The sequence below is a fragment of the Bubalus kerabau genome, chromosome 11 (genome assembly GCF_029407905.1).
Source record: "Bubalus kerabau isolate K-KA32 ecotype Philippines breed swamp buffalo chromosome 11, PCC_UOA_SB_1v2, whole genome shotgun sequence".
Taxonomy (NCBI): domain Eukaryota; kingdom Metazoa; phylum Chordata; class Mammalia; order Artiodactyla; family Bovidae; genus Bubalus; species Bubalus kerabau.
This window is the reverse complement of record NC_073634.1, coordinates 65,845,581-65,871,303: the sequence shown is the minus strand read 5'-3', so window position 1 is coordinate 65,871,303 and position 25,723 is coordinate 65,845,581. Positions and strand designations below refer to the sequence as shown.

General features: G+C 45.7%; 1 protein-coding gene across 1 annotated transcript; it reads left to right on the top strand.

Moving 5' to 3' along the window:
* The first annotated feature begins 1,038 nt into the window (after positions 1-1,038).
* Positions 1,039-24,629, top strand: SERTAD2 (SERTA domain containing 2). Its single transcript, XM_055540467.1, has 2 exons — positions 1,039-1,342; positions 19,389-24,629. The coding sequence occupies exon 2, from the start codon at positions 19,393-19,395 to the stop codon at positions 20,338-20,340; it is 948 nt and encodes a 315-aa protein (XP_055396442.1). The 5' UTR covers positions 1,039-1,342; positions 19,389-19,392; the 3' UTR covers positions 20,341-24,629.
* Positions 24,630-25,723: the final 1,094 nt, after the last annotated feature.

Sequence of the window (25,723 nt, the reverse complement as noted above, 5' to 3'; positions counted from 1 at the left end):
TTTTCCAGGGGAGGTCTATCCTAGAGCTTTTAAATTTGCACCACACACACAAGCCTCCCAAAACTAGTATAAATTTTCCTAATATAAGTAGTTCAAAGCAGAACTTCTTAAGGAGAAGGAAAAGGCTATCGCTGTGGAACTGCGCCTAGGTGCCCCCTGCGTCTTCAAGCCAGGCGTCCCTACCTGCGTGGGCTCCGCCGGGTTTGCACCGCGGCCGAAGCCTGCCACGAAGCCTGCAAAGTCGTTTCCCTCCTGTTCCGATAAAGTACTCTTGACTTGGTGACCCATTTCAAGTGTTGGGCTGAGGACACCGCACTCAAGGGGGATTTGTCCCCACCTCCAGCCGGAGCCTTCATCCTACCTCTTGGACACTCTGAGGGCCACTCATGTCCAGAGGCGCAGGCATCGGAGAGCGTCTCAGCAGCGGACGCGCTGCCCCCGCCCTCCCGGGACGTCTGTCTCGAAAACCCCGCGGGCAGCGTGGATACCGCGCCCCGCGGTCGGATTTTTCTCTTTCCCCATCCACCACCCGCCCCCTCCCACCCCCCGCCCCGGGACCCTGCCTGCCCGGCTAACCGGCCCCAAGTTGCAGAATAGCTGAGATGCTTGTCATATTTGCGGTCGCGCGACTCAGAGGGCTGTGCGCGCGCGGCACTCGTTGCCGCCTTTGTCACTAGCGGCTCCGTCATTTGCATGAGTGGTCTGAGGGGATTACTGGTGGTTAGTTGTGGTCCCCTGGCCGGAGTGTCTCGTTTCCTCTCCCCTTCTCCTTAAGCTTTTCCTTAAGAGAAAATCAAGGGTGCGCCGGCTGGGTAGGGAGCCGTGGGCGGCGCTGCCACCCGGCGTCTCGCGTGCTCTGCCTGCCCCTTCCTGCTCCTGGGGCGGACGGGCCCCGCTCGGCATTTATCGCGCCTCCCGGGACCGCCGGGGGAGGGGGCGGGGCCTGGCGGTCGAGTGGGCGGGGCGGGGCGAGGGGCGGGGCCTGCTGAGCCCGGGGCCCGGAGCTCGCGGGAGGCTCGCTGGCCGCACGTCACTCTTGCACAGCTAGTGCTGGAGCAGTGGCTGCCGCTCGCTCGGTCAGGGCGCCCCCTCCGCCCGCCTCCGGCTTCCTCCTCCGCTGCCTGCCGCCGCCGCCGCCGCCGCCTCCTCCTCCACCATTGTATAATGCTCCCAGCGCGCAGGCAGAGGACGGCGGAGTCTTAGCTTCGGTCTCGCCTCCTGCCCGCTCCTCGGCGCCACCCTTGGGCCCCCGGAGCGGGGGATTCCGCATGGAGCGGGAGTAGCTTGAGGAGTGGGCAGAAACCCCTCCCGATGTGCTAGTTCCCAGGTGGAGCTGCATGTGGTAAGTTCTCCCGGCGCCGGCTTGGAGGGGATTCTCGGATGCGCGGGGCTCCGGGTGGGTGGGGGCAGCGCTGGGACCTGGCCAGGGCCGGGTGAGCCTGGAGGGCGGAGGAGGGGCGCCGGGCGGCCGCGAGGGTCGCGGGAGCCTCGGCGAGAGGGATCTGGGCTGGAGCAGGTACCGGGAGGAGCGCTCCCTCCCGCTGCTCCTCGTCCCCGCTCCCTTGGACCCCCGGGGCCGGCGCCGGGTACCCCCAGCGTTCTCGGGCAGATCTGCTGGGGGAAGGGCCAAGCAGGGGACGGGCAGTCACGGACCGGGGTCAGGAGAGGGTCGGGAGCTAACCAGAGCCTAACGGTGGGGCGGAGGGAGCTTGGAGCTGTCGCTTTTACATCTGGGATCTGTGTGCGTGTTGTGGCGGTTGTGTTGTTGTGAACGTGCGAGACTTTTTTTTTAAGACTCGTATTGCTGGCGCGACGGCTGCTTCACTTTTCAGTCCTGTGGCCGGGTTTGCATCCAGCTTGCTTTAGTGTATTTCTGTGAGTTGCCCTGTGTTTTAACTTAGAAACATCCCTCTCCGCCCTCTTTTCGCCCGTGCCCAAGTGAATTGATTTTGAATTTGTGTGTTAAACTTGATGTCTCATTAGTTTTTTAAGTTAGAAATCTAAAAGTCATCTTAGTGGTGACCGCCTATGACTGAGAGGGAGGGGGCCGAGGGGAGCCAGCTGTCCCAGGCCCTGGACTTTGTACCAAGACGTGGTGCCTTCAGAGCGCCCCTGCATCGAGAGAAAATCATAAATTCCCTCCACCCTACCTTGGCCAGGAGTTATCTTACTTTTAGCAGAAATAATAGTAATAGATTGAGATGGGAGTAGAATTCTGTGTTTAGCCTTAAATTTCTCAAAAAGATTAGGTATCATTGTCTTAGAATAACTTTTTGCTTCCAAGCTGGTTAGTTTCAGGATGTTTCAGGAGGTGGAGAGTAAGTTTTTACAGGCACTTAATGGGGAAGGGCGATCAGCAAGGTGAGAAGTCCAGTCTCAGACTGTACCAGTTTTCATTTGAATTAAGCTGGACAGCCTCCTTTGGTCTTAAGGAAGATAATAAATGTTTTCAAGCTTTGTTCATGAAATATGCTTTGTGATTTCTCAATATATGTTAAGAAATGTCCATAACGTGTGTAAAGAGCCTAGAAGTTGTACTAGCCAATCAGATCTCTGAGGCCTTAAGTGTTCAAAGTAGCCTTTTATAATTAGAGACGAGTCTTTGACAAGAGTGAAGTGGGCTCTTGGCTCCACTCAACCCCTGGAGGACAAGTCCACCTGAGAGCCTCTGGGTTGTTTTGCTGATGGGGGCCTGTTGGGGGTGGGGTGGGGGGGGGGAGTTGTTCAGCTACCCAGAAGCCATAACTCACCCCTAGAGCTCCTCCCACTCCTCCCCCTTTTTATAGCAGTCTATTCTGATTTGAGTGTGGTAGGGTGTGCTCTGAGGATGAAAATACCCATCCTGAGATCTCAGCTTCTGGCAGGAGCAAGAAGAGCTTGTTCTTGGATCTCTACTTTAATGTTCATTTCAGCTATTTCTTCGTGGAAAAAAAAGAGATAAATGTTAAGAAAGTTTGCCTTTAACTTTGTTGATTTACTTAGAGATATTATATGTTAATGTAAAGTTGTTTATGTTCTTCATCAAGTTTGGAACCCTTTAAAATAACTTTATTTCTTTACCCTCCTCCTAATTAAAATGTGCATAACCATGTTGCTCTCAGGTGAGAAAGCTTATGAAATGGATCGGACAGCCTTTTTTTTTTTTTTTTTAACATTCAGCTCTGTTCCTTGGGTAATTAAAATAGATAGGAGACTTAAATTTTATAATACCAACCAAGTGTAGGACATGAATGTCCTAGTGAACAGTTTTATTGTCAAGCGAGTGTCACAGCTTCTTAGGTAACAGCTGCCTGGGCCTGTTTCCCTTAAAAAACTAAGAAAGGGATATTAGCTCACATTTAGAAATCCTTTAGACTTCTGTTTGTTGAATTGTCCCCTTGAAAGCCTTTTATTTAATTGAGAAGCTGAAATATAAACTTTACCCAGTTGCCATGCACTAAATTATTAATAATGAGCATAGTTAAATGGTATTTATTTTGATATTTTAAAACTCAAATTTGTGTAGCAGTGGATAGCTTTTGGCATATGCTATTTTAAACAGTGCTCCAATGGCAGAATGAGTTGCAACAGTACTTAGAAAGGTGCACACACACACAATAGATAAAAAACATATAAGGGGACATAGAAGATACATATGTACATATGTACAAATCAAGATTTTTTCGGTCAAAAATTAAACTGATGAAGAAAATAAAAATAAAAGCATACTTCAAATTATCAGTAACAAATTATACTAAAAGTTTGCCCACGGTCAAAATATTTTACACTTTAGCTATTAAGAAAGATAAAAGCTACAACATAAACTTTTAGAAGTTTCTTTTGCTGTGATTTCTTGTTAAAAAACAAATACTAATAAAAGCATGAAGTTTTATTTTATATCAAAAAAATCAAGACAACTTTGTTAGTATTGTAACATAGACTTTAAAAATGTGTAGGTTAATATGATATTTTGGAGTATGAACTCTAACTCACTTGTAGAATTTTCTAAAACTTTGTTGCTACAGAAATTTCATATTTTCTGTTACAGCCTATCCTGTAGGAGATAGTTATAGTTGCAGTAGTTTCTTGGCAAAGCAGGGGTGGGGTGGGGGAAGAGAGAGGAGAGAGAGGTGTCTCTGATTACTGAGTGCAAAGATCAGGTGTATGCTCAAGGCACCAGAGGCCAAGCTCCAGTTTTAAGTGAAAATGGCCTTGAAATAAGGGTAACACCCACCTTCACGGTCTTTCCATTAATCAGCACTGACCAGCAGAACAGGATCATCTAAAAATGCGGTGGCCACTGCATATGCACAAATCATGTCTTTTCTACCAACTGTTAATAATTATTCCTTAAACAGCCGACAAAAACCCCCGAGCTAGGACTCCTGCTTCAAGAAATGTGTGGATATTTAATTTAATTCTAATATTCTTTTTTTTTTTTTTTTTTTTCACTTGGAGGATAATTGCTTTACAATGGTGGTGTTGGTTTCTGCCGTACATCGGCATGAATCAGCCTGTGGCAGGTACACATATGTCCCCTCCCTCTTGAACCTCCCTCCTACCCCCCACCCCAGCCCACCCCTCTGGGTTGTCACAGAGCCCCCAGTTGAGTTCCCTGTGTCTTACAGCAAATTCCCACTGGTTATCTACTTTACATATGGTTAGTTCTAATATTCTTGAAGGAAAGAGCAGCTCACCGAAGTTGGCATATCTTTTAAACAAAATGATTGTCTCCAATGGCCAGTGCAGTTGGCGTTAAAGGCAAACTTTGCCCGTCTATACAGATGCTGGACAGTCCTGTGAGCAGCACTGTCCCCCAGAGTGCCCATCACTCATTGTGTGGAGCAGTGTCTTTCTCTATGAGCACTGTGTGGCAGTTCATTCTTTGTATGAATCTGTGAATGGCATATGTCAGGCCAAAAAGACGACATTCCTATTCTGGGTAATAAATGGACGCCTTGTTGGTTTTTTTTTTCCTTGAAGATCATGAGACAAACAAAACATGCTTGGCTGTCTAAAAATTTTCTTTGAAATAGAAATTCGAAAATAAAAATATCAGAATATCTTTGCAAACATATGATTGCTCATAGGACAAAACAGATGCATGTCATTTCAACAAGCACCCCAGACAGACAATGAAAACTCCCTTTTGGAAGGGAATTCGGCTCTCTTTGTGGTCGGAGGGCCCTAGGAGCTAGAAAGCCTCCTTCGTCTCCTCTCAAGGTCTCCCGTACCTCCTCTGAACTTAAACGGGGATCCCTGCCTGGAGTCCCAGCAGCCAGTCCCATAATTTGGTGTATCTGCCTTAGCAACCCAGGAGCACAGAAGCCGTGTTCTGCACCCACTGCAGCTTTCAGTTCGGAATGGAGCCGGCATCTGCTGTCTCGTCTGGCCTCCTCTCACACTTGCACGCCCGTGTGTCCAGAGCTGGGCCTGCCCCTGAGCAGGGACAGCAGAGCCAGGGCCGAGTGTGCCCGCTCGGCGCCGCCCCGAGTGGAGTGAGCCATGCGGATGCGTGGGGCGGGGGCCGGAGGGAGGGGAGCGGGGGACAGCGCCGGGCCGACTGCGCAACTGCTACAGCAGGTCCGACTAGTTTTAGGTGCCCAAAGGCAGCTTTGTTTCTCTAGTAACTCCGGGTAGCAAGCAGCAGACCTCAGTTGTGAACACTCATTTATGTCTGGCCTTACTATCTCTCTGTCCCCTTGCAGAAACCTGTAGCTTCTCAGAGTTGCTCTTTAATCCTCAGCTTTTTTTTTTTTTCTTTCAAAAACCTTCATAGGTGGTTAACTGAAAAGACGAGGCTAAACCAGGCGTTTGTGTGCTTCTGAGGAGTTTCATGAAGTAGAACAGTGAAGGGGAAGGGCTTCTGACTCTTTAGGACTCAACCCCCCCCCCCACTCCCCCCCTCACTCACTCACTCACTCACTCACTCAGTTGTCTCTGTGAACCTGTTCAACAAAAGTAAAAAGTATTACTTGATGGTGCCTGTGGTCAGAAAATTAAATAATGAAGCGTTACTTGCTGCTGATCAACCTTTAGCCCCTTGCTCTGCTCTTCTGGCTGACTGCTTATCATTCCACGCCAGCCACAGCTCCCCGGCTTCAGGCAGGCCGGCTGGAGTACCCCACCCTGGTGTTTAGAAGTGTTGAGTTAAACTCAGGGAATCTGAAGGTCCCAAGGTCATCTCTACACCAGGACAGGTTTGCATAAAATTCTAGCCACGCCAATTAGATAACGAGGTGGCAACTGTTTTAATCTGAACCTGTCTTAGTAGTTATTCCATTTTTAAATAATACTTGATACAGATTTGCTTTTCAGATTTCTTCCCTTTTCTTGAGGAGGGAAACTCCATGTGTGTGTACTTCTGTGTCTTCCTTGCTGTCACAGAAAATGGGTCTGGCAGAGGAATTTGAGCACCGGGGTCTATAGCTGATGAAGAAATTTTTGCACTGCCTCTGTGCTTGTCATGAACCTGGTGATGGTCTTTTCCAAATAGTTTTTTTTTTTTTTTTTTTTTAACAGACTACTTTTTAAAATATTTTTATTATGGCCAGAAATAGAAAATAAAATAGATTTTACCAGATGACGGTTGTTAGCTGTCTAGCAGTAGTTGGTTAGCAAATTCAAAACGTGGATTCCTCAAGTGGCACCTGCCTTCTTGCTTTGGAAGCCTCTAAAGATAGGCAGGGTGAACAGAATGTTCAGGGGTGGCAGTGGGGTGGGGTGGAGGCAAGATCTCCTTAAAGGTCCTTGAAGCTCCTACAGGTTGAAGTTCTGAGAGGTAGTTTCCTTAGAAAATAAATATGTATTGCTTTCAGTGTGGTACTCTGATTACGTTTATTATATTTGACTGAGTGACTTTGTGTAAAGTTCTGTGGGTCATTAGTTATCGATGTTCAGAAATCCTTAGGAAGAAATACTTTTTATCTCAAAATAGCCCCAAAGTAATTATTATTTTTTTTTTATTAAAGAAGGGCTGTCATATTTACAAAGTATCATTCACTGCCTTCAAGCTTAATTTGTATCCTCCTTAACTTTTTCTACTCTGTGAATTATTCAGGTGTATGAAATAAAGTTTAAGTTGTCTTTGTAAAACCTTATCAGGAGTCTGCCTAATTTTTAGAATTAACTTAAACATTCTGAATATGAATGTTACTTATATGAAATAGATATTTACATAGTAGAATAGTTGTTTCTTCCCTTTCGTGTGTGTTAGTCACTTCAGTCTTGTCCGACTCCTTGCAACCCCATGGACAGTAGCCCACCAGGCTCCTCTGTCCATGGGGTTTCCCAGGCAAGAATACTGGAGTGGGTAGCCATTCTCTTCTCCAGGGGATCTTCCCAGTCCAGGGATTGAACTCAAGTCTCCTGCATTGCAGGCAGATTCTTTACCCTTTGAACCACAAAGGAAGCCCTTCCTCCCTCTCATGCATCTCTGAAGTATATTTCTTTTACCTTGTATCTTAAATTTTAATATGCTTCCCTGGTGGCTCAGACGGTTTAGTGCCTACAATGCGGGAGACCCGGGTTCGATTCCTGGGTTGGGTAGATCCTCTGGAGAAGGAAATGGCAACCCACTCCAGTACTCTGGCTGGAAAATCCCATGGGAGGAGCCTGGTAGGCTACAGTCCATGGGGTCGCAAAGAGTCGAACACAACTGAGTGACTTTACTTACTTACTTAAATTTTAATACTCATATGTCATATTATAGAAATGTGATAGTTTTCTTTTTAGGGATAGTTTTCTTTTGAGGAATTCAGATTTAGACTATATACAATGTTTAGACTTACTCAGTGAATAAGTAAAGAATATTTCTCTGGTTTTTCTCTTTAGATTGCATGTAGAAGTCAGAAGATAAAGTAAGTTCTGTATTTTTGAGGAATATAAAGCATGTCTTCTTTTAAGTGATTTTTCACAGTAGTAAAGCATTCCCAATTTTAAAACAGGAGATTAAAAATTAATAATATCCCTTAAAAACACTTTCATAAAAACACTCCCTAATGTAGCATACTTAGTTTTTGTTAGTTTTAATCAGTGACAAGTTAGTTGGCTAACAAAACCTAGAAGGTAGTAATCTTTTGTTTTAATTAAGATGAAATTTTATTTTCACAGATTTGTTCTAGCAAATTATGTTTACCTGTTTTGGTGTGACCGTTTTATGTATCTGAAGGCCTTCTTTTTTTAAAAAAAAAAAAACCACCATCACATACTTTTGGCAAAGCATTTGGTTTCAACCCTAAGCCTTTTCCCCTCTGACATTGTTTATTAAGGGTCTCTAGTGTGAGCAGAAAAACAAGGTATCTTTGGGGAAAAGATAGTACAGGAGAGTTGAAACCAGAATCCCATCCAAGCAATTATAAGTACTGGAGAAAAAAATGTTTTCATTATGCACGGGAATGGGGGTGGGACAAGAGTGGTTGGCCTTTACTGGCATATAATCTTAAGGGAAAGAAATTCAAATCTAAGAATTCCTTCCCTTAATGTTAATGAGGCTTTAGATTCAGCATGCTAAAGCTGAGTTCCTGACAACAAATTAGTGTGGAATAGCATCATAATTTTAATGTCTATAATAATATATTATTTATAAAAATAATATTATAATGGTTCATATTTACCAAGTTTCCTATGGAAAGATTGGTGATAATAGGTCATCTCTTATGAACATACAATATCATAGAACTTCAATACCTCAAACAGTGGTGTAATTTGTAATTGGCATAGGGAGAATTCCAGCAAGTTATACAATCAACTTGCTTCATGATCTCTCTAAGGTTACCAGTGTTTTACAATTTAACGGCTCCTCCCCAATATTCTTTATGAAGTTTTCCCAAAAAACTGCCAGAAGCCATTTCTGTTCAGTGTGGAGGCAATTTCCTGTTAATACAAAGCAATTGGATTGTTGAAGGCTTTTCTGTCCTAGTAAAATTCCTACTGCTAACCTTGAGACTCATTGTGTGACTGGAGATCACTTTAGGACCCCCACTGGAAATTCTGAACTACTGGCTTCTCCCAGTCCACATCTTATGATTCAGGTTGTATGTATGTATGTATGTATGTGTGTTCTTGCTTCAGGAATCCTCCAGGGATTTTAGTCATGGGTTTGAAACATCAGTGTTACTTATATACCGACAACAACCTTTTCTTTATACAATATTTCCAGATTTTGAACCATAGCATAATATAGTGTGGTTTTGGCAGGGCTCTTGGCTTGCCAAGCAGTGTCCTATGGAGACCTGAATTAGGGAACAGTCTTGGAAATGTGTATACTTTGAGATCTGTAGATAGAAATTGCGGTGAATAATCAGAATTCAGGAGTGCCTGTTGCTCTCCTGCGCCCCCTTGTGGTTAGATGTGATACTCTTTCAAAGCTCAAGAGGAGCTCCAACTTGTAGTGGGCATGCTTGTTTACAAAGAGCATTTATAGCTTTCTTCTGTGTACAATAGCTTATCAAGTTAATATCATAGTTCTCACTGAGGGTATAAATAGTTTATTGTGTTTGACTTTTTTTAATTTGTAGAATTTTTAAAATATGTATTGATGTGTGTGTACATGTTTTACCTTTTTCTCATGGAAAATTCCAAACACACTCAAAAGTAAATAGAGTACAGTACATCCCCTTGTGCTCATCATCGGGCTTTAACAGTCATCAATATTTTGTCGGTCTTGTTTCATCTTCATGGTCTTTTTTTCCTAGAGTATTTAGAAGCATATTCCAGGCATAGAATCTTTTTTTTTTTTGCTCATCTTAAATTTAGAAACTGTATAATTAGGCTCAGTCTTTTACTTTAGGTGTGCAGTGCTTTTAGTCAAAATTGTTACGTAAACTAAGAGAACTGTAAACATCCTCAGTATCTTTGGAAGGTGACGGATGTCCCTAGCTTCCTAAGAGTTAGGTCTAAAACCTAAACCAGTAAGACAGGATATTAGAAATATTTTCTATTACTTAACAGTTACATTCTAAAAAACCTGTTTCTTTCCAGATGTTTATTAACAAGGCCATAATTTATTCCTAAGAAATATTCACTTGAAATATTATCTCTCACGATTTGTTTACTAAATGCAGTTATCCACATTTGAAAATGTCCTTTTCTTTTTCCAAGAGGAAAGGTTATGTTTGACAAACCAGTCAGAAACCGTCTGCAGTTTCACAGAAGTAGATAAAAGTCCTAGGAGGGAAGGCAAGAGTTTCTTACATCCCCAAACAGTAAAAGCTGTTGTTTTAATTGACTTCGAGGTTGACTTCCTGGCCGAATTTCGGTTTGTCTCCAGGCTTTAAGACGCTGTCGAGAAAGCCCGGGGATTGTTCGCCGCGGGACCCGTCCGACTGGAGTCTGATCGCGGATGCGCGGCCGCGCGCTACCCGCGGCAGAGAGCGCCGCCAGGAGAGCCCGGGGAGGCGCCTCCGCAAACAGTGGTGTCGGGTTACAGCCTCGGAGCCGCGCCGAGCGCGCCTAACTGGCTTGATCTAGTGACTGGCTTCATAATTACATTGCTGATTTGTTAGGGAAGGCTTTGTCTTACTTAGCAATTAGCATGGATGTTACTGCAGGGACCTCATCCTGGATGAACTTGGGCTTAAAAAAAGAAAAAGAAAAAAAAAAAGAAAGCTTCCCGATAGGGGCAGCTTTAGGGGTTCAGTTACTTACCCTCCCTTGTCTTCTGGGAGTAAACACGCAGAGGCTTTCTCCCTGTTGGAATTTTGCCCGTGTTTCTGCCATTCCCGGAGGCCGGAAGCAGTCGCTTTGGGGTCTGCAGGCAACCTGGGGGAGTGCTGACCCCCGCACGGCCTCCCGGAGGCTCACCACCAGGAATTGGGGGAACTGCACGGGTCACAGTGCATGGAACACCCCCGCTGGCAGATCCTTGCAGGCACCCCACTTTCTTTTTTAAATAAATTAATTTTAATTGGGGGATAATTACAATATTGTGATGCTTTTTGCCATACATCAACATGAATCAACCACGGGTATACATATGTGTGTCCCCCATCCTGAACCCCCTCTCCCACTTCCCTACCCCCTCTTTCCCTCTGGGTTGTCCCAGAGCACTGGCTTTGGGAGCACCCCACTTTCTGTCAGCTCTCTCCCAGATCTGCCAGCACCCCCCCCACATGTCCCTTCAGGGTGTCCTAAGTAGTGCCCCCCAACCCCCACCCCGCGGCTTCTGCTGTTACCTGGGGGAGGAAGGGTGTCAAAAGCCTAACCATTATCAGATTCATGAGTGTTGGATGTTGATTAAGGTGTAATATTTTAACAGTGTAGAAAGTTGTCTAAGGGAACCTGGCTTCCCCCGTGGAACAAGGAGGGGGCCTTTCCTTCCTGCCCGGGATGTGCTGTGTGACCAGCTGACAAAAGAGCTCTTCCCAGAGTTCGCCGGAGGCTGGTGGCAGGTGTCCTGTTCAGGAGCAGGGGCTCAAGAGCAGGACCCAAAGCACACCCTAAGGCGGGCGTCAGAGAGGAGAGATGAGAATATTCTGTGTTTCAGAAGTTGTCTCATCGGCATTTGTAGCCAGCCTCTCTCCTGCTCTGGAGAGACTGTCACCCACTCAGTAGTTTTGCCAGGGGCAACTTCTTTCTTCTTCCACTGCCCCCGAAAGAAACTGAAAGCATGCGTGTGTTTCAATTTACAGGACTTTGGGTTTGGCGGCTCAGGATGTTTGAGTGAGGAAATAGCCTCTGCTAGCCTGCTTGAAGACACTCGTCACACGTCATAGCTTCTTTTTCCTTCAAACTGGGTAGCTCTGTGAGGAAAAGGCATCATTCTGAGTCATTAGTGCTACTGTGAATGCCTCGTTTTTATAATTTTTAGTGTCAGCATGGGCACTTCTGGACCCTTCAGCAGCCAGTAGTCACACCAGTTGTCACACAGGACGGTGTGGTTGAGGAGACCCGGGACTCTTATTAGGAGCCTTTCACTTGAGAGCTGTTAACTAGTGACACGGGCATACAGAAACATGCACAGGTCCTGAGTGTGCAGGCCAGTGACTCATCGAACAGCAGACGCCAGCCTCTTCACCCTGGTGAGGACGTAGAGTGAGACCCACTCCCGGGGAGCCCAGAGCCCCACTAGGAGCTACCCTTCCCTGACGGCAGACACCAGGACTGAGCTCTACCCTGTAAACCGACTGTTGAGACAACATGTCACTTAATCGTGAAGCCCGCTACACTCCTGAGAAAGGAAAACCCTGGATTTCTACTTGTCACTTACTGGTCCAAAAGGAAATTGGAACAAGCTCTTGAAAATGTACACAAGGTACAGACCATCCAGCCTTGAGGTGTTTTAAAGTAATAACTTTCAGGATTCCCCCGTGTGCCCCGCCTGTGTGTGTGGACGAGTGAGTGTGTGTGAGCATCGGGTGGTGCGGAGCTGAGAGCCGTTTCCACGTCTGCCTTGGTGTGCTGGCCGCTTGCCGCCCCTCCTGGCTGCCTCTTGATCATATGGTCAGTCTTACCCTCCCCAGTGATTTCCTCCCTTCAGAAATTGGAACTAAGCTATCAATCCTGACCTTCTTTTAAAACACCTTTTGCAGCATTAGTTCCCTTGGTTACTGAGTAGGATTTTCCTTCTGGAGGGTTTTCCTTCTGTTTGGGGTGATAACTGTTTGGGGGGATAAACTGAGTTAAAGTCTTTTGCATCTATTTTTGACCCCCCCCACTGAGCCAGAAAGCCAGCCCCCATGGTGGTCCAGGGCAGGCTCCCAGTTTGGGCCTCTCATAAGCCCCAGCGGTGATGCTGCCCTCAGGGGCCACGCACAGCCCCTCCGTGCACCTATCAAGTCAGCGCCCCCAGGCTCTGGACCTCTAGGAAGCACTGGTGGCCACAGCGGGCTGCAGGTTAAAGCAATGGGTTTTGTTGTTGTTAGTGGGGATGACACAAGTGGTGGTTTGCAAAAGTGGATTTAATATTGTTAATTTTAAAATCATAATTAGTTCGTGGGGAACCTGGCGCTCAGCCATTCGTAGACAGCCTTTTGGGCTGGGGTTTTGTATGGAGCAAAGCAGTTCTCTCGCTGCGAGCTATTGAAAGTCAGCCCTCAACAGAAGTGTTTGTATTATTACAATAACCAAAAAAAGGAGGGGAAAAAGAAAATCGTAACATTTATTTTGACAGTTCAAATAATATTAAAGGATGGTGTTTTAAACAGTTTTTCCAAGGCATAGATTTAAAATAATTGAAAAAACCCTGAGTTTAAGAGAACTTTTTTGATTGCTTGTTTTTTCTTTCTTTCTTTTTTAATGTTTGCGTCTTTTTTTTCCTGTAGTGCTTTAAAAATATAAAAGCTATGAAATGCTCCTTTTAACACATGGGTACTATTTCAGTTTCTCTCAGGACACTGGGCCTCACTACCATTCACTCTGTGATCATGGCAAGAAGAACCTAGGCCCCAGTGAGCTGGTGGTATCACATGTATCAGTCTGAGAAACTGAGATTTATCATTAAAATTGAGCTTAGGACATCTTACTTCTGCATGTAGTCTTTCTTTTTTGATGTCAGTTGCCATCACAAAGCTACTCATTCTTTGTTTCCTTACCTGCTTAGGCACAAATAGGGAAGCAGTTTAAACTCAAGATTTAATTGAGTAAAGGTATTCTCAGGCTTAAATATGAAATAGCTGGGTGGAGAAAAAAGGAAGTCGTGGTTGTCAAAATGAGGTCCCTAGACCAGCATTACCTGGAAACTTGCTGAAAATATAGAGCTCGGTCCTCCACACTAGACCAAATGAATGAGAATCTAGGATAGTGGGGGGCGGGGGGAGCATTCTTTTACCGAGCCCCCTCTGTGAATCTGATGCTCACTCAAGTTTGAGAACTGAAGAATGAGAGAGGCACGCACAGCTTTCTGGATGCAGGGTCCTTGCCCACCCTCAGTGCCTCCGGTCCCAACAGATCTTACCCAACACCTGCCCTGTACAGCTGTGCCCTCTGAGGTTCGTTTAGACTTCCCCTTTATCATACCCTCCCTTCACGCCAAGTTTACACCCAGAGCCAAAGACACACATCTCTGTTTTTGTTTTACAGTCCGTCTCTGGCTGTCCCTCAATGTCTTTTCTCATTCTTTCCATTTACTATTCATCCAGTCGCTATTTCTGAAGCATCTTCTGTGTGTCAGGGACTGCCTTACCCTGAGGATACAGAGATGAACAGAACTGTCTAAAACCCTCAGACAGCTTACTGTCTGGGGTGGGACACGTACACTGAGAGGCAATCCTGCCTTAAATATAAACCTCAAATCCTATCTCTGGAAGTCTCCCCCTGGTCACCCAGTCTGTACTGATCTCTGATTCCTGACTGTGGGAGTCATTAGAATCTGGAATTGCAAACCCCCAAATAATATCTTTTCCTGCTTCTCTGGTTCTTTCTCTTCTGAGGAATCGCCTAGTGACATGTTACTGTTGACCATCTGCCTTGGGCAGATTTGTAGCATTTGAGGGCAGGGTCCTTCCTAGTGAAGGTGGCTTGACTGAAAGCCAGGTTTGGTATCCGGAGAGTTATATTCACTATTAAACTTCCTGGAAAACTCCCGCAGAGAAGTGTCCATTTGTATTGCTCTCTATGAGTTTTTGTTCTCTCTTTTCAAAACTTAGATTGCTGCAGTTAATACTTGCCAAAATTTATGTTAAGCAAATCAGAATGTTAGGGGTTTGTTTCTAACAAGTTTATTGGGGAGGGAAGGTATTTTATCTTGAACTGTATATTAAGAGCCAGTGAATATTCAATCAAAAGAGTGACTGTGGTTAGTTTTAGACCCCTCTAGGTGGGCAGGAAAGGGAGGGAGCACGCACCTCAGTCCTCCATGTCCTTCTAACCACCTTGAAGCTTCAAGGCCTTCGACTGAAAGACTGGATAGAAGACACGGGCTTTGGGCCTGGGTCTTCACAAGTCGAGGGAGGAGGCAAAGTGAGGTGCTGAGCCTCGGGGTAGCCTGGAAACCAATTTGTCACAAGCTCCTCTTTTCAGGGAACTCCAGGCTACCATCCGGTGTCCAGTTCCACTCCAAGGGGCCTCTGGTGCAGGAACAGCACACACCTCCTGCCACACCCCCACCCCTGTTACCCTGAAGCCCTTAATGACCTCCAGCTACTGCTCCATCTTCACTCTGCAGCCAAGTGGGGCCTTTTAAAAGGTCACATGCCTCTCCAGTGACCTGAAGAGCTACTGCTGTTGTCTTGGAGTGCCTGAGGAAAGGCTTTGGGCAGCCTGGCCCTCGTGTTTTTGAGAGGCTTGTCTTGTCTTTGAATTGTGTCTGTTCCATGTTCACACAGTTCCGAGTAAGGGTCCTTCTCACCTCCCTCCCACTTCCAGGAGTTGGAGGCCTCTTCTGAAAGTGGGCAGACAGAACTCTCAACAGCATATTAAGCAAACTTTGGGAAAACTGGTTTTTTTTTTTTTTTTTTTTACAAATTTTAAATTAAAAAAAAAAACTGTAATGTTCTACATAAGAATGTGGGTTAGATTTTACCATGTCATTTTTCACTCCTTTTTGTAAAAATGTAGCTAGAGTTCAGATTACAAATCAGGATTGTGTGCATTTTGGAATCTTACTGGGTGTGTAGAACAGTTTGCCTCATAAAACGAAATAGAAAAATGAAGCCAAACCTGCTTTGAGAGATACTCTATCACGGGTCCTTATTTACACATTTGAGAAGCATCCAAGATTCAGTTCGTCTGTCTGTTCCTGCTCATGGATTTGGCGTACCCAGGTCCTCCTCCTTCCCCTTCCAGACAGCATTACAGATGTCTTATCAGGCTTTCTCTAAATCATTCGGATCCATATCACATCACAGAGCTGTAACCAGCTTTGTTGTTGTCGTTGTTTAGTCGCTAAGTCATGTCCAATTCTTTGCGACCCCCTGGACTGCAGCACACCAGGCCTCCCTGTCCTTCACTGTCTCCCAGAGTTTGCTCAAACTCGTGTCCATTGAGTCGATAATGACCAGCTGCTGCTGCTGCTAAGTCGCTTCAGTCGTGTCCGACCCTATGCAACCCCATAGACAGCAGCCCACGAGGCTCCCCCGTCCCTGGGATTCTCCAGGCAAGAACACTGGAGTGGGTTGCCATTTCCTTCAATGCATGAAAGTGAAAAGTGAAAGTGAAGTTGCTGAGTCTTGTCCGACTCTTAGCGACCCCATGGACTGTGGCCCACCAGGCTCCTCCGTCCATGGGATTTTCCAGGCAAGAGTGTTGGAGTGGGGTGCCATTGCCTTCTCCAAATGACCAGCTAGATCATTCTAATTGGAAATCAGGTGCTTCTCACAGTGAAGTCTCTCTGAAAAGTATCTCCATAGATCTCCCTCAGCCATGAGAATTTGGCTAACCATGCCTGTAGTACCACGTGCTTTTTAAATAGTTAAGTTCTGTGTGCTTGGTGATTATTTCTAGAGAAATGTGAGTTATTGAAAAAGTCCTGTTGTTTTTTTTCCTGGTAACAAGTCTTTAAAAGACAGTTCTGTGTGAATGACTGAAAGAAAGGAAACATCTGCATTGTCCTTCCTGAGTGTTACTTCTCCTTCAGAGAGCCAGTAAACATTTAAAGTAGCCGTGAGCTTACGTACTTGTTTTGAGGCATGTGTTTGGTTTACATTTTGGGACAGTGCTTCTCAAACTTTCTGTGATGAAAGACCATCTTCTTTGTTTTCCTCCTTTATGGACTAATACTTCAGCAAAACCTGACAGAATACTGGAAAAATGAAATGAGTTACAAGGATGTAAAAATAGAAGCCTCATTTTAAAAAGTTTTATTTACAAAATATAATTACTCTGTAAATCTGCCATAAAAATTTCTAAGCAGTACAGAATCTCTACTTACCTCATTGTGAACCAGTAACAGTTTGTAGACTGGTTCCATCTATGGATCACACTTTGAGAAACACTGTTTTAAGAGAGAGAGAGTGTGTGTGTGTGTGTGTGTGCACACGCACACACTTGTGTACTCTCACACACACTTGGGTGTATTGGGTACATTCAAATTATAGTGTATAACATAGGTTATATAACTACGTTATATGATAGCTAAATGCATATGGTGAGCTCTTTGGTAAAAGTGGGGCTTCCCTGATAGCTCAGTTGGTAAAGAATCCACCTGCAATGCAGGAGACCCCGGTTTAATTCCTGGGTCAGGAAGATCTGCTGGAAAGGGATAGGCTGCCCACTCCAGTATTCTTGGACTTCCCTTGTGGCTCAACTGGTAAAGAATCCACCCGCAAAGCGGGAGACCTGGGTTCGATCCCTGGGTTGCGAAGATCCCCTGGAGAAGGGAAACGCTACCCACTTTAGTATTCTGGCATGGAGAATTCCATGGACTGTATAGTGCATGGGGTCACAAAGAGTTGGACACGACTGAGCAAGCTTCACTTTCACTTTTTTTTTCCTTTGGTGAAAGTGGAGTTTTTCTGGACATGGCATTAAATTGTAAGCAAATACAAATGGTATATACTTGAATACAGTTATCTGTTTCAAAATACAGCTGTCCGGGTGTACTTCTGACAGATAAAGTAGAAAGTGTTTTGTACTGTGAAATGAAGTCACCTCCTCTCTGCTTCACTCAGGTTTAAATGGGCACAGATACTTTAGATAGGAAATGTCCTATGCAGTGTGTATATACAAATGAGACAGCACTGAGCAGAGCAGTAGGAAATGTTCCTGTCATGTGAGGCACTAGATAAGCCCTTTGTTACTATCATACACACCTTCTTTGCCTCAGAGAACAGTTAATTATGGGACTGGTCTTTGGTCCTAGTGATTGACAGCCATTTTCTTAATGTTTACGAAGTGGGGGGAAGTGTTTCCTATAAGTAACTCCACATTCTTTACGAGCGTTGACAAAGTCTCAGGCTGATTCTGACTTGATGGATTGCAGTTGTCTTCGTTCTCTGCTGGAGACTGAGCCACATGAAGGCAGCCACCCAGAATGGGACTTGTGTGCCAGGCTCTGTGTCCACCTGCATGTCTGGCCTTCTTCCACAAAGCCAAAGAAGGAAGTTTTATTATGGTTAGCCTTATCCGTTTAGGATGAGACTCCTACTTTAAAATGATAATAAGGTGTAGGAGAAGTTGTTCAGCTCCTTGAAGACCAGGCTTTATTCCTGTGCGGGACGACCCACTTTCTGGCAGAGTGCCCAAGGCAGTGTAAATGCGGGATGAGTTAAAGGATTAAAGGAGGTCATTCAGTAAAAGACAAGTCACCTTTAGAAAAAAATGCTGGGTAACTGCAAAGCACTTTCTTGTGTGTGACATCATCAAAAAGAGTGAGTGGCTTTGAGGAGAGCATTAACACGCCCCTCTGGGTAAGCATTGTAGAGGGGGAAGGAACAAGCCACGGGCCTAGCTTGATTAGAAGCACGTCTGCGGGTCTGAACGATGACACGAGGACAGCTTTCTTGGTTAAATGGTTATAAAGTGGGGTCTGTGAGACACAGACCGGTGGACTTGTGATTGCTTGGTTTAGATGCCGAAGTTCTGAGAGGAAGGGCCAGCTGCTCTCCAGAAGGCGCAGGCATTTGGGGCTGTCTTCAATCAGGACAGAGCACATGAGGAGGCTGCCATATCAGGCAAGGTGGGCAGGAGTTAAAACCCATTCCCCAGTGCTCAGGGTCTGAGATAGGAGGTGGTTGTCTCTTTGAAATCGCTGCAGGAATCACAGTAGGTATTTTAAGAAATGTACCCAGTACCCAAACAGCAGTACTTATAATCGCAGGAAATTTCTTTTAAATTAGTCCAGTTGCACTCAGGTATGACAGCCTATGATGAAACTTAGCCACGGAAAAACTTGGGTTGGGAAATCCTGCACTTGATTCTTGATAGAAAAGCAATAGCAGCTCCATCACTGTGGTCATTTAATACAGCCTAAGCCCTTCACCACATGTCACCAGTCAGGCTCTGTGCGTGATGGGGAAGAAAGCAGTGTTTTGAAAGCATATGCAGTTCAACCAAAACTGTACATGTTCCCCTTTTTCCAACTGCGTTCTTTTCATCATTCCAGGTGTGTTCAAGCTGTAACCTGTGACACCTTTACCTGTTTAGGTCATAGCATTGTCAGTGTTTTCTTGGGTTTTAAAAATAGATCTGTTGGAGGGAGGGAAGTTGAACCTGCTTGGTAACAGGGTAGGTAGGCACAGGCACACAAGCGAGAAAGTCAAAATCACGGTTTCCATGGTAATGTTTAACTTGTCTGTGTCCTACACATTTCTCAAGAAATACATTCAACAGACTACCCAGTGATAAAAATTGCTCCACCGCCACACAGAGGTAGATTTCCCAATGAATTCCTCTGTTGTAACTAGCCCTGGGCAGGGAACTCATGTCCTGAGTCCTGACCTCTGAAATCGGCATCTTTTTTGAAAACGGGAGGGGAGCGGGGTGGAATTCGTTTCTGTAGGATTGATTCCATCTCCTTCCTTTCTCCTTGTTAGATATATGTTGGGGAAAGGAGGAAAACGGAAGTTTGACGAGCATGAAGATGGGCTGGAAGGCAAAATCGTGTCCCCGTCAGACGGTCCGTCCAAGGTGTCTTACACCTTACAGCGCCAGACTATCTTCAACATTTCCCTTATGAAGCTCTACAACCACAGGCCCCTCACCGAGCCCAGCCTGCAAAAGACCGTGCTCATCAACAACATGTTGCGGCGCATCCAGGAGGAGCTTAAGCAGGAGGGCAGCCTGCGGCCCGCGTTCCCCGCCTCCGCGCCGCCCGCCGCTGCCGCCGACCCGCTGGGCTCCAGCTCCCGGGAGGCGCCGCCCGCCTTCAGCCAGCCCGCTCCCGCGCCCTGCGAGCTGGGCGGCGCCGCGGCCCTGGAGGCCTGCCTCACCCCCGCCTCGCTGCTCGAGGACGACGACCCGGACACGTTTTGCACTTCGTCGCCGGCTGCCCCCGCCAGACTCGCGCCTCCCGCCCTCCTCCCGCCGGAAAAGGACAGCTTCTCCTCCGCCCTGGACGAGATCGAGGAGCTCTGTCCCACATCTACCTCCACGGAGGCCGCGGAGGCCGACGGCCCGAAAGGGGACTCCTCCTCCGGGGGGCCTGGCGCGCCTCAGAGACCCGAGGGGCTGCAGGAGGGCGGCCGGCCCGAGGACCCGAAACTGATGGACTCCCTGCCTGGCAACTTTGAGATCACCGCGTCCACGGGCTTCCTCACAGACTTGACCCTGGACGACATCCTGTTCGCCGACATTGACACGTCCATGTACGACTTCGACCCCTGCACGTCCGCGTCGGGGACCGCCTCCAAGATGTCCCCCGTATCGGCCGATGACCTCCTCAAGACGCTGGCCCCCTACAGCAGCCAGCCCGTCGCCCCGAGCCAGCCTTTCAAGATGGACCTCACCGAGCTGGACCACATCATGGAAGTGCTGGTTGGGTCCTGAGCCCCGGGGCCCCCGTACCTGCTCCCCACCCCACCCCACCCCCCGCACCCCGACAGCTCTCCGCACTGTGCATGCACCCTTGCTTGCCTTTTTCTGAGAAGAACATTCTACAAAAGGATCACACTAGTTTTTGCTTTGAGCAGAGTTGGAGTGCCTTCATCCAAGTATGACCACTTTTAATACGCTTTTTTTGAGTGGTTCCTCAGAGACCTACTACCCGGGAATAAGAAAGAATACATTTGAAGACGATGTGGCTGTGTTGAATGACAAAAACAGTTCAAGTGAAGCACAAGGAATAAGTTGGGAAAGCTGTAAATTGCATGTGCATATTTGTCTATTTTTTCTATAAGTTTTATTGCAAGAGTTAAAAAAAAAAAGAATATATATATATATATTATTTAGATAATCTCAGTACCTTTTCCGGCATTTTCGCCCTGTATAGGTTGACTTGGCAATTCAGCCTTTTTAGAGGCATTAACTACTCCTCGTAAGTGTTGCATTTACATGGCTGTTTAGAAACTGCTGCCCAAATTTATTTTATATTTTTGTACAGATTCTGCAGTTTATGATATTGTTTTTCTAAAAACAAATGCTGTTTATACATATGAGATAGCTATTTTGATAGGATTTGCTCACATAGTTCCTGCAAACTTCAGATGTACAAGTTGCACTTGTACTTTTATAGAGTTGTAATGTTTTATATGTGTTTGGTGCAAAGAGAAAATTGGATCAAATCAATCCGCAGTTGATGTCCCCAGATGCAAACACACACACACACATACACAGCGCTTTAAAAAGGGCCAGGAGATATCACACCCATATTTCATGAGCACTGACCCCCTGGCATGAACACCCGCCAGCACTGTGACTTCCAAAGCCAGAGCCACGTGTGCTCATCAAGCTTGCATTAAGCAGTTGGCGGGAGGCAGCCATGGAGCTCCGGGTTTACATGATGGTTCTCTTTCGCTCGCTCTCTGAAGGGGAAGGCTACCAAGTATTCTATTTATGCCAAGTCTGCGCTTTTAATTGTTTTTATTTTTTTTAAACAAAACCCCAGATCTTTCCGTTTTGGGCATAATTTTTATGAAGACCTGAGATTTTACACACTAACAGAATTTTATGAAAAGCGACCAACCTCTTCATGGAACTAAACCCTATTGCAATGCTTAGGGCTCACCAAGAAGGAACTCTTCCCCCGGAAGGCATCCATCATGTTGCTCAGTTGTCTTTTCCGGCTTCCCTTCCCTAGAGCTTTCGTTCCCTCTGTTGCCAAGTGCTGAAAATGGCATCGTTACGATCACCACAGTGAGCCTGACTCTCCTCGGCCCAGCCTGGGATGCACTCGTGTGACGCCCATGGCTCTTGAACCAGGAGTTGGCCCCGTTACATCACGGCCTCTGATCTGGTTGCTTTCTCGAATCAACTGCTTTAACTTCATTTTACAAGGCTGTTTTACCCAAATACACAGGACTTTCTATGCATGTCCCCCTCTGCCCCTACTTTGCCATCCTCTCTCTGCCAGGAGAACTAGCCTTTTATTCCTAGTGATCTACTTTTAATTTTAGAATGTTTGCGATGTATCATGCTTGTTGCCGAAATTGTTTATGGCCTTTCTGTCTCAGTTTTTTCTTTTCTTCCGATGGTACTTCTGCTGGTTACAACCTATATTGTTGAAACGCAGATGGCTTCTTTAGGAGTAACTTTTATATTTATTTAAGAATTTTTAAATTATGGGATTTGTGTTGTTGTTGTTGTCTTTGTTGTTGGTCATTTGTCAATATTCAGTCACCAATTCTGCTCACTTCTTGCCATGGATAAAATTGAGTCTTTCTGGCCAATTAAAAAAAGACAGCTTTATAAAATGGCACTTTATACAAGCCATAGATAGTTTTATTTTTATAATGCACATGGCAAAGCAAATACATTTGTGATGAAGGAACTGCTCATCTAAGCAAAAGATTCATGTATGATATGATTAAATCTTTCTACATTCTGATTTACTCCCCCCCTACCCCAGGCCCCCCCCCCACCTAAATGTGTTTTTAAAGGCTAATTATCAACTCATTTAAGCAGTGAGAAATCGATCAAATTGCACTGTTCTCCTGTAAGCACCCTCCACCAGACACCTCTTACTACTACAGATGTGTCATTCCCTATAATAGGACCAGGGACCACATAGTTAAGGTGAGGGTTTTTGTAGATGCTTCCAGTGTCACTGTGCCTGTCCATTTGAAGGGCTTCCTTTTCCTGTAGAGAACAAGACCGCCCAGACGCCACGCTTCTGCTAGCTGGAGGACCCAGCAAACCCTGCACATGCCGCACACAGACACATCCGTGTCCGTGCTCAATAGTGTTCATTATCCCGGACAGTAACAGGGTAAGGCAGCTGATTTGCCATTGTTAAAAACTGATTGATAGTAACTTAGAACAACTGTACTTTGGTTGGATTAGCAAATTGTGTTTTTAAACAAGTCCCATATGTTGGGCAGCAGTTCAAATAAGCACTGCGAAATGTTGCCCACACGTGGTTCTCCCACTGTCCCGCATTGATAAGGCTGGGCTTCAGGATCAAAACAAAAACCCCCAACAGCAGCATGCAAGTGCTTTTTAACTCTGGATACCCTTGCCATGAATTCTTGGTATTCAAGGTCTAATGAGGAAGAACAAGGGAAGTTAGTGGCCCTTTTTCGAAAGAACAAAACCACCAAGTGTTCCAGTTATCTTTGTGTCTTATTTTGACAAAGCGATGTCCCAACAGGGAAGAACGTGAGCCTGTGTGTGATCTCCAAGCCCCAGTTCGAGCGTGGGACGTGCATCCACATGCCACCGGCGGCAGTGCCTTCCCCCTCCTGAAGGACACCACATGGGTTTCAGAGTCAGGCAGGCAATGTGAGGTGCCTTTATGAGAGCGACATGCTGGGTGGGGCTGGGAGAGGACAATTATTGACAGTGATGTGCAATGAAGTGACAAGATGAGAGCAGAATAATAAGAGCTTTGAATTTGAAGTGATTTTTTTCATAAGTTATTTATTCCTTTTTTTTTTTCTGTGTAAATATATTTATTTTACTGTGGAGCTCTAACAACATCTGGATGGTAACATGTGCAGAATGTAAGTAGGAATGTATTCTGTAGGAATGTCAATCTGTACTAGAAGGGGGTCTGAGCCAGACCCCTGGGTCTTCTCATCGTATGCACAGTCCACATTCATTTTTACTCTCTTCTCTAAAATATGGGTCTATTTGAAATATGCAAAAGGTATGGATGAGGAATGTTTTAATACCTCCAAATTTTTAAGAAAATCAAGCATCAAAGGGTTGATATTTTTAAACTTTTTTTAGTCGCACTTTCTCTCTATGACAGAAGGGGCAACCACACCACTGACACCCTCATTCACACCAAAGGGTGAGAACTAGCCAAGCCACTCCCACTGGAGGAGTGTCTTTCTCAATTGTGCTGTTTATTGCCATAGCCCCTCAGAGTGTCCCAACTGCCCTGAGATCAATCAAGGAAAATTTCTTAAATAAATAAACTCCAAAGAGCCAAGTGTCAACTTACGGATCATTTTTAAAGCTTAAATTTATTAACCACCCTTGGTGGTAAATAATGAATTATGAATCTGCAGGGCAGCCTTCTCAGATGACAGATGTTAAAAAAAAAAAAAAAAAGAAAACCAACCAGAGAGAGAGACTCTACTTTGTGCAGCGATTGTTATTCTCTATATGAATTGTCTTAATTTCAAAATCTTGCTGTTACAAATTGAACCTTTATACACTTTCTGAAAAGAATTGAAAAAAGCATATTTAACCTTTTCTGGCTGTAAATGGTTAACTTCCTGTAACTGCCAGTGGCAGTGAGGTGTGTGCGTCCTGCTTATGTACAATTGTTTTCAGGGCTTCTGAGAATGAGTCTAAATGGTTCTTGAAAATTAGCCAGGATCAAGTACTATTGCAAACAAAGCCAATAAAAATTGTGGATGTCTTTTGGGGATAACAAGTTTGGAAGAGAAGTGTGGTCCATACAACCAAGATTTGGAACAGATGTACATAGCAACATGTTTGGTGCATGGTTTTTGAGGAGGGCTTTTGTCAAAAAGGAGGTGTAACCTTTCCCCCACAGACCTGAGAGCTGTGCCTTTTCTATGCAATATTACAGACGTTACATCAGAACCCAGATGGTTGTATTCACATGTAGGTTTGAGCTGTAATCTGAACAATTGGACAGATTAAATGTACATGGAAATGAGCAGTCTTACTTTTGTAGTTTTATATTATACAATAAACAGTTAAAAGATGAGAGAGGTGTGTTTGCAGTTTCCTTCTGCCTGGAGTACAGCCAGCTTGTATGTCACCGTCTGCCTGTGTCGGTGAACGGTGCCCCTCTCACCCCCCACTGCTTCCCCCTGAAGTTGGTGCTATCACCGTCTTCCTCTGTCTCGTCTCAGAAGCACTTTTCTCTGTTGGTTCTCCCGCTGCCTCTTGGGTGCTTCTCAAACCTCCTTCTCCAACTCTTTCTAACATTGGGTTTTTCCCAGGGTTCAGTTGGTGACTCAGCTCTTCGCTGAGCCTCTACTCTGCTTGTTTTCCCAAGGGTTCCTAATCCATCCAGGACTCTGAAAACTTATTTCCAGCTCCTACCTCTCTCCCAGCTTCCCTGGTGGCTCAGACAGTAAAGAATCTGCCTGCAATGCCGGAGACCCTAGTTCAATCCCTTGGTTGGGAAAGTCCCCGAAAAAGGGACTAGCTATCCACTCCAGTATTCTTGCCTGGAGAACTCCGTGGACAGGGGAGCCTGATGGGCTACAGTCCATGGGATCTCAAAAGAATCAGACAGGACTAACACTTTCACTTTTTCACCTCTCTCCTGAGCTCTGGACTTCAGCCAAGCTTTGCCATCTCATACTCAGTACATCTAAAACAGCCTCATTTTCCCAACAGGGCTGGTCCTTCCTCTTTGGGCTTCTCTTTGGCCTCATCACCCTTCTCCCAGGTGTATTCCAGCAGCTTCCTTTCTGAACCTACTACAGCTTCTGCTTCCCCAGCTCAAGCCGTCTTCCCCCTTCACCTCCAATTATTCCACCTGCTTCCTAGCTGCTCTTCACCGCCATTGGGTCATTTCTCTAACACCCTGTGGCCAGGTTTGGCGTTCCAAAGCACAAGTGGTTCACAAATTTGTTGCACATCCTCTGGCAGCACTACCCCCCATTTATACAGTCCAGCTCCCCTCTGGCCCCCTCCCCATCCTCCATAGGGTCGTGGGGGAGACCCAGTGCGATCTTGGCAGCTGGGCCATCTTGGAGGGAGTCATGGGATGCCAGCCTTATCTGCTCTGGGTAGTTTGGGGTCACTCTTGCCAGCTGGTGAGGGAATGGGGCTGGAAAATGAG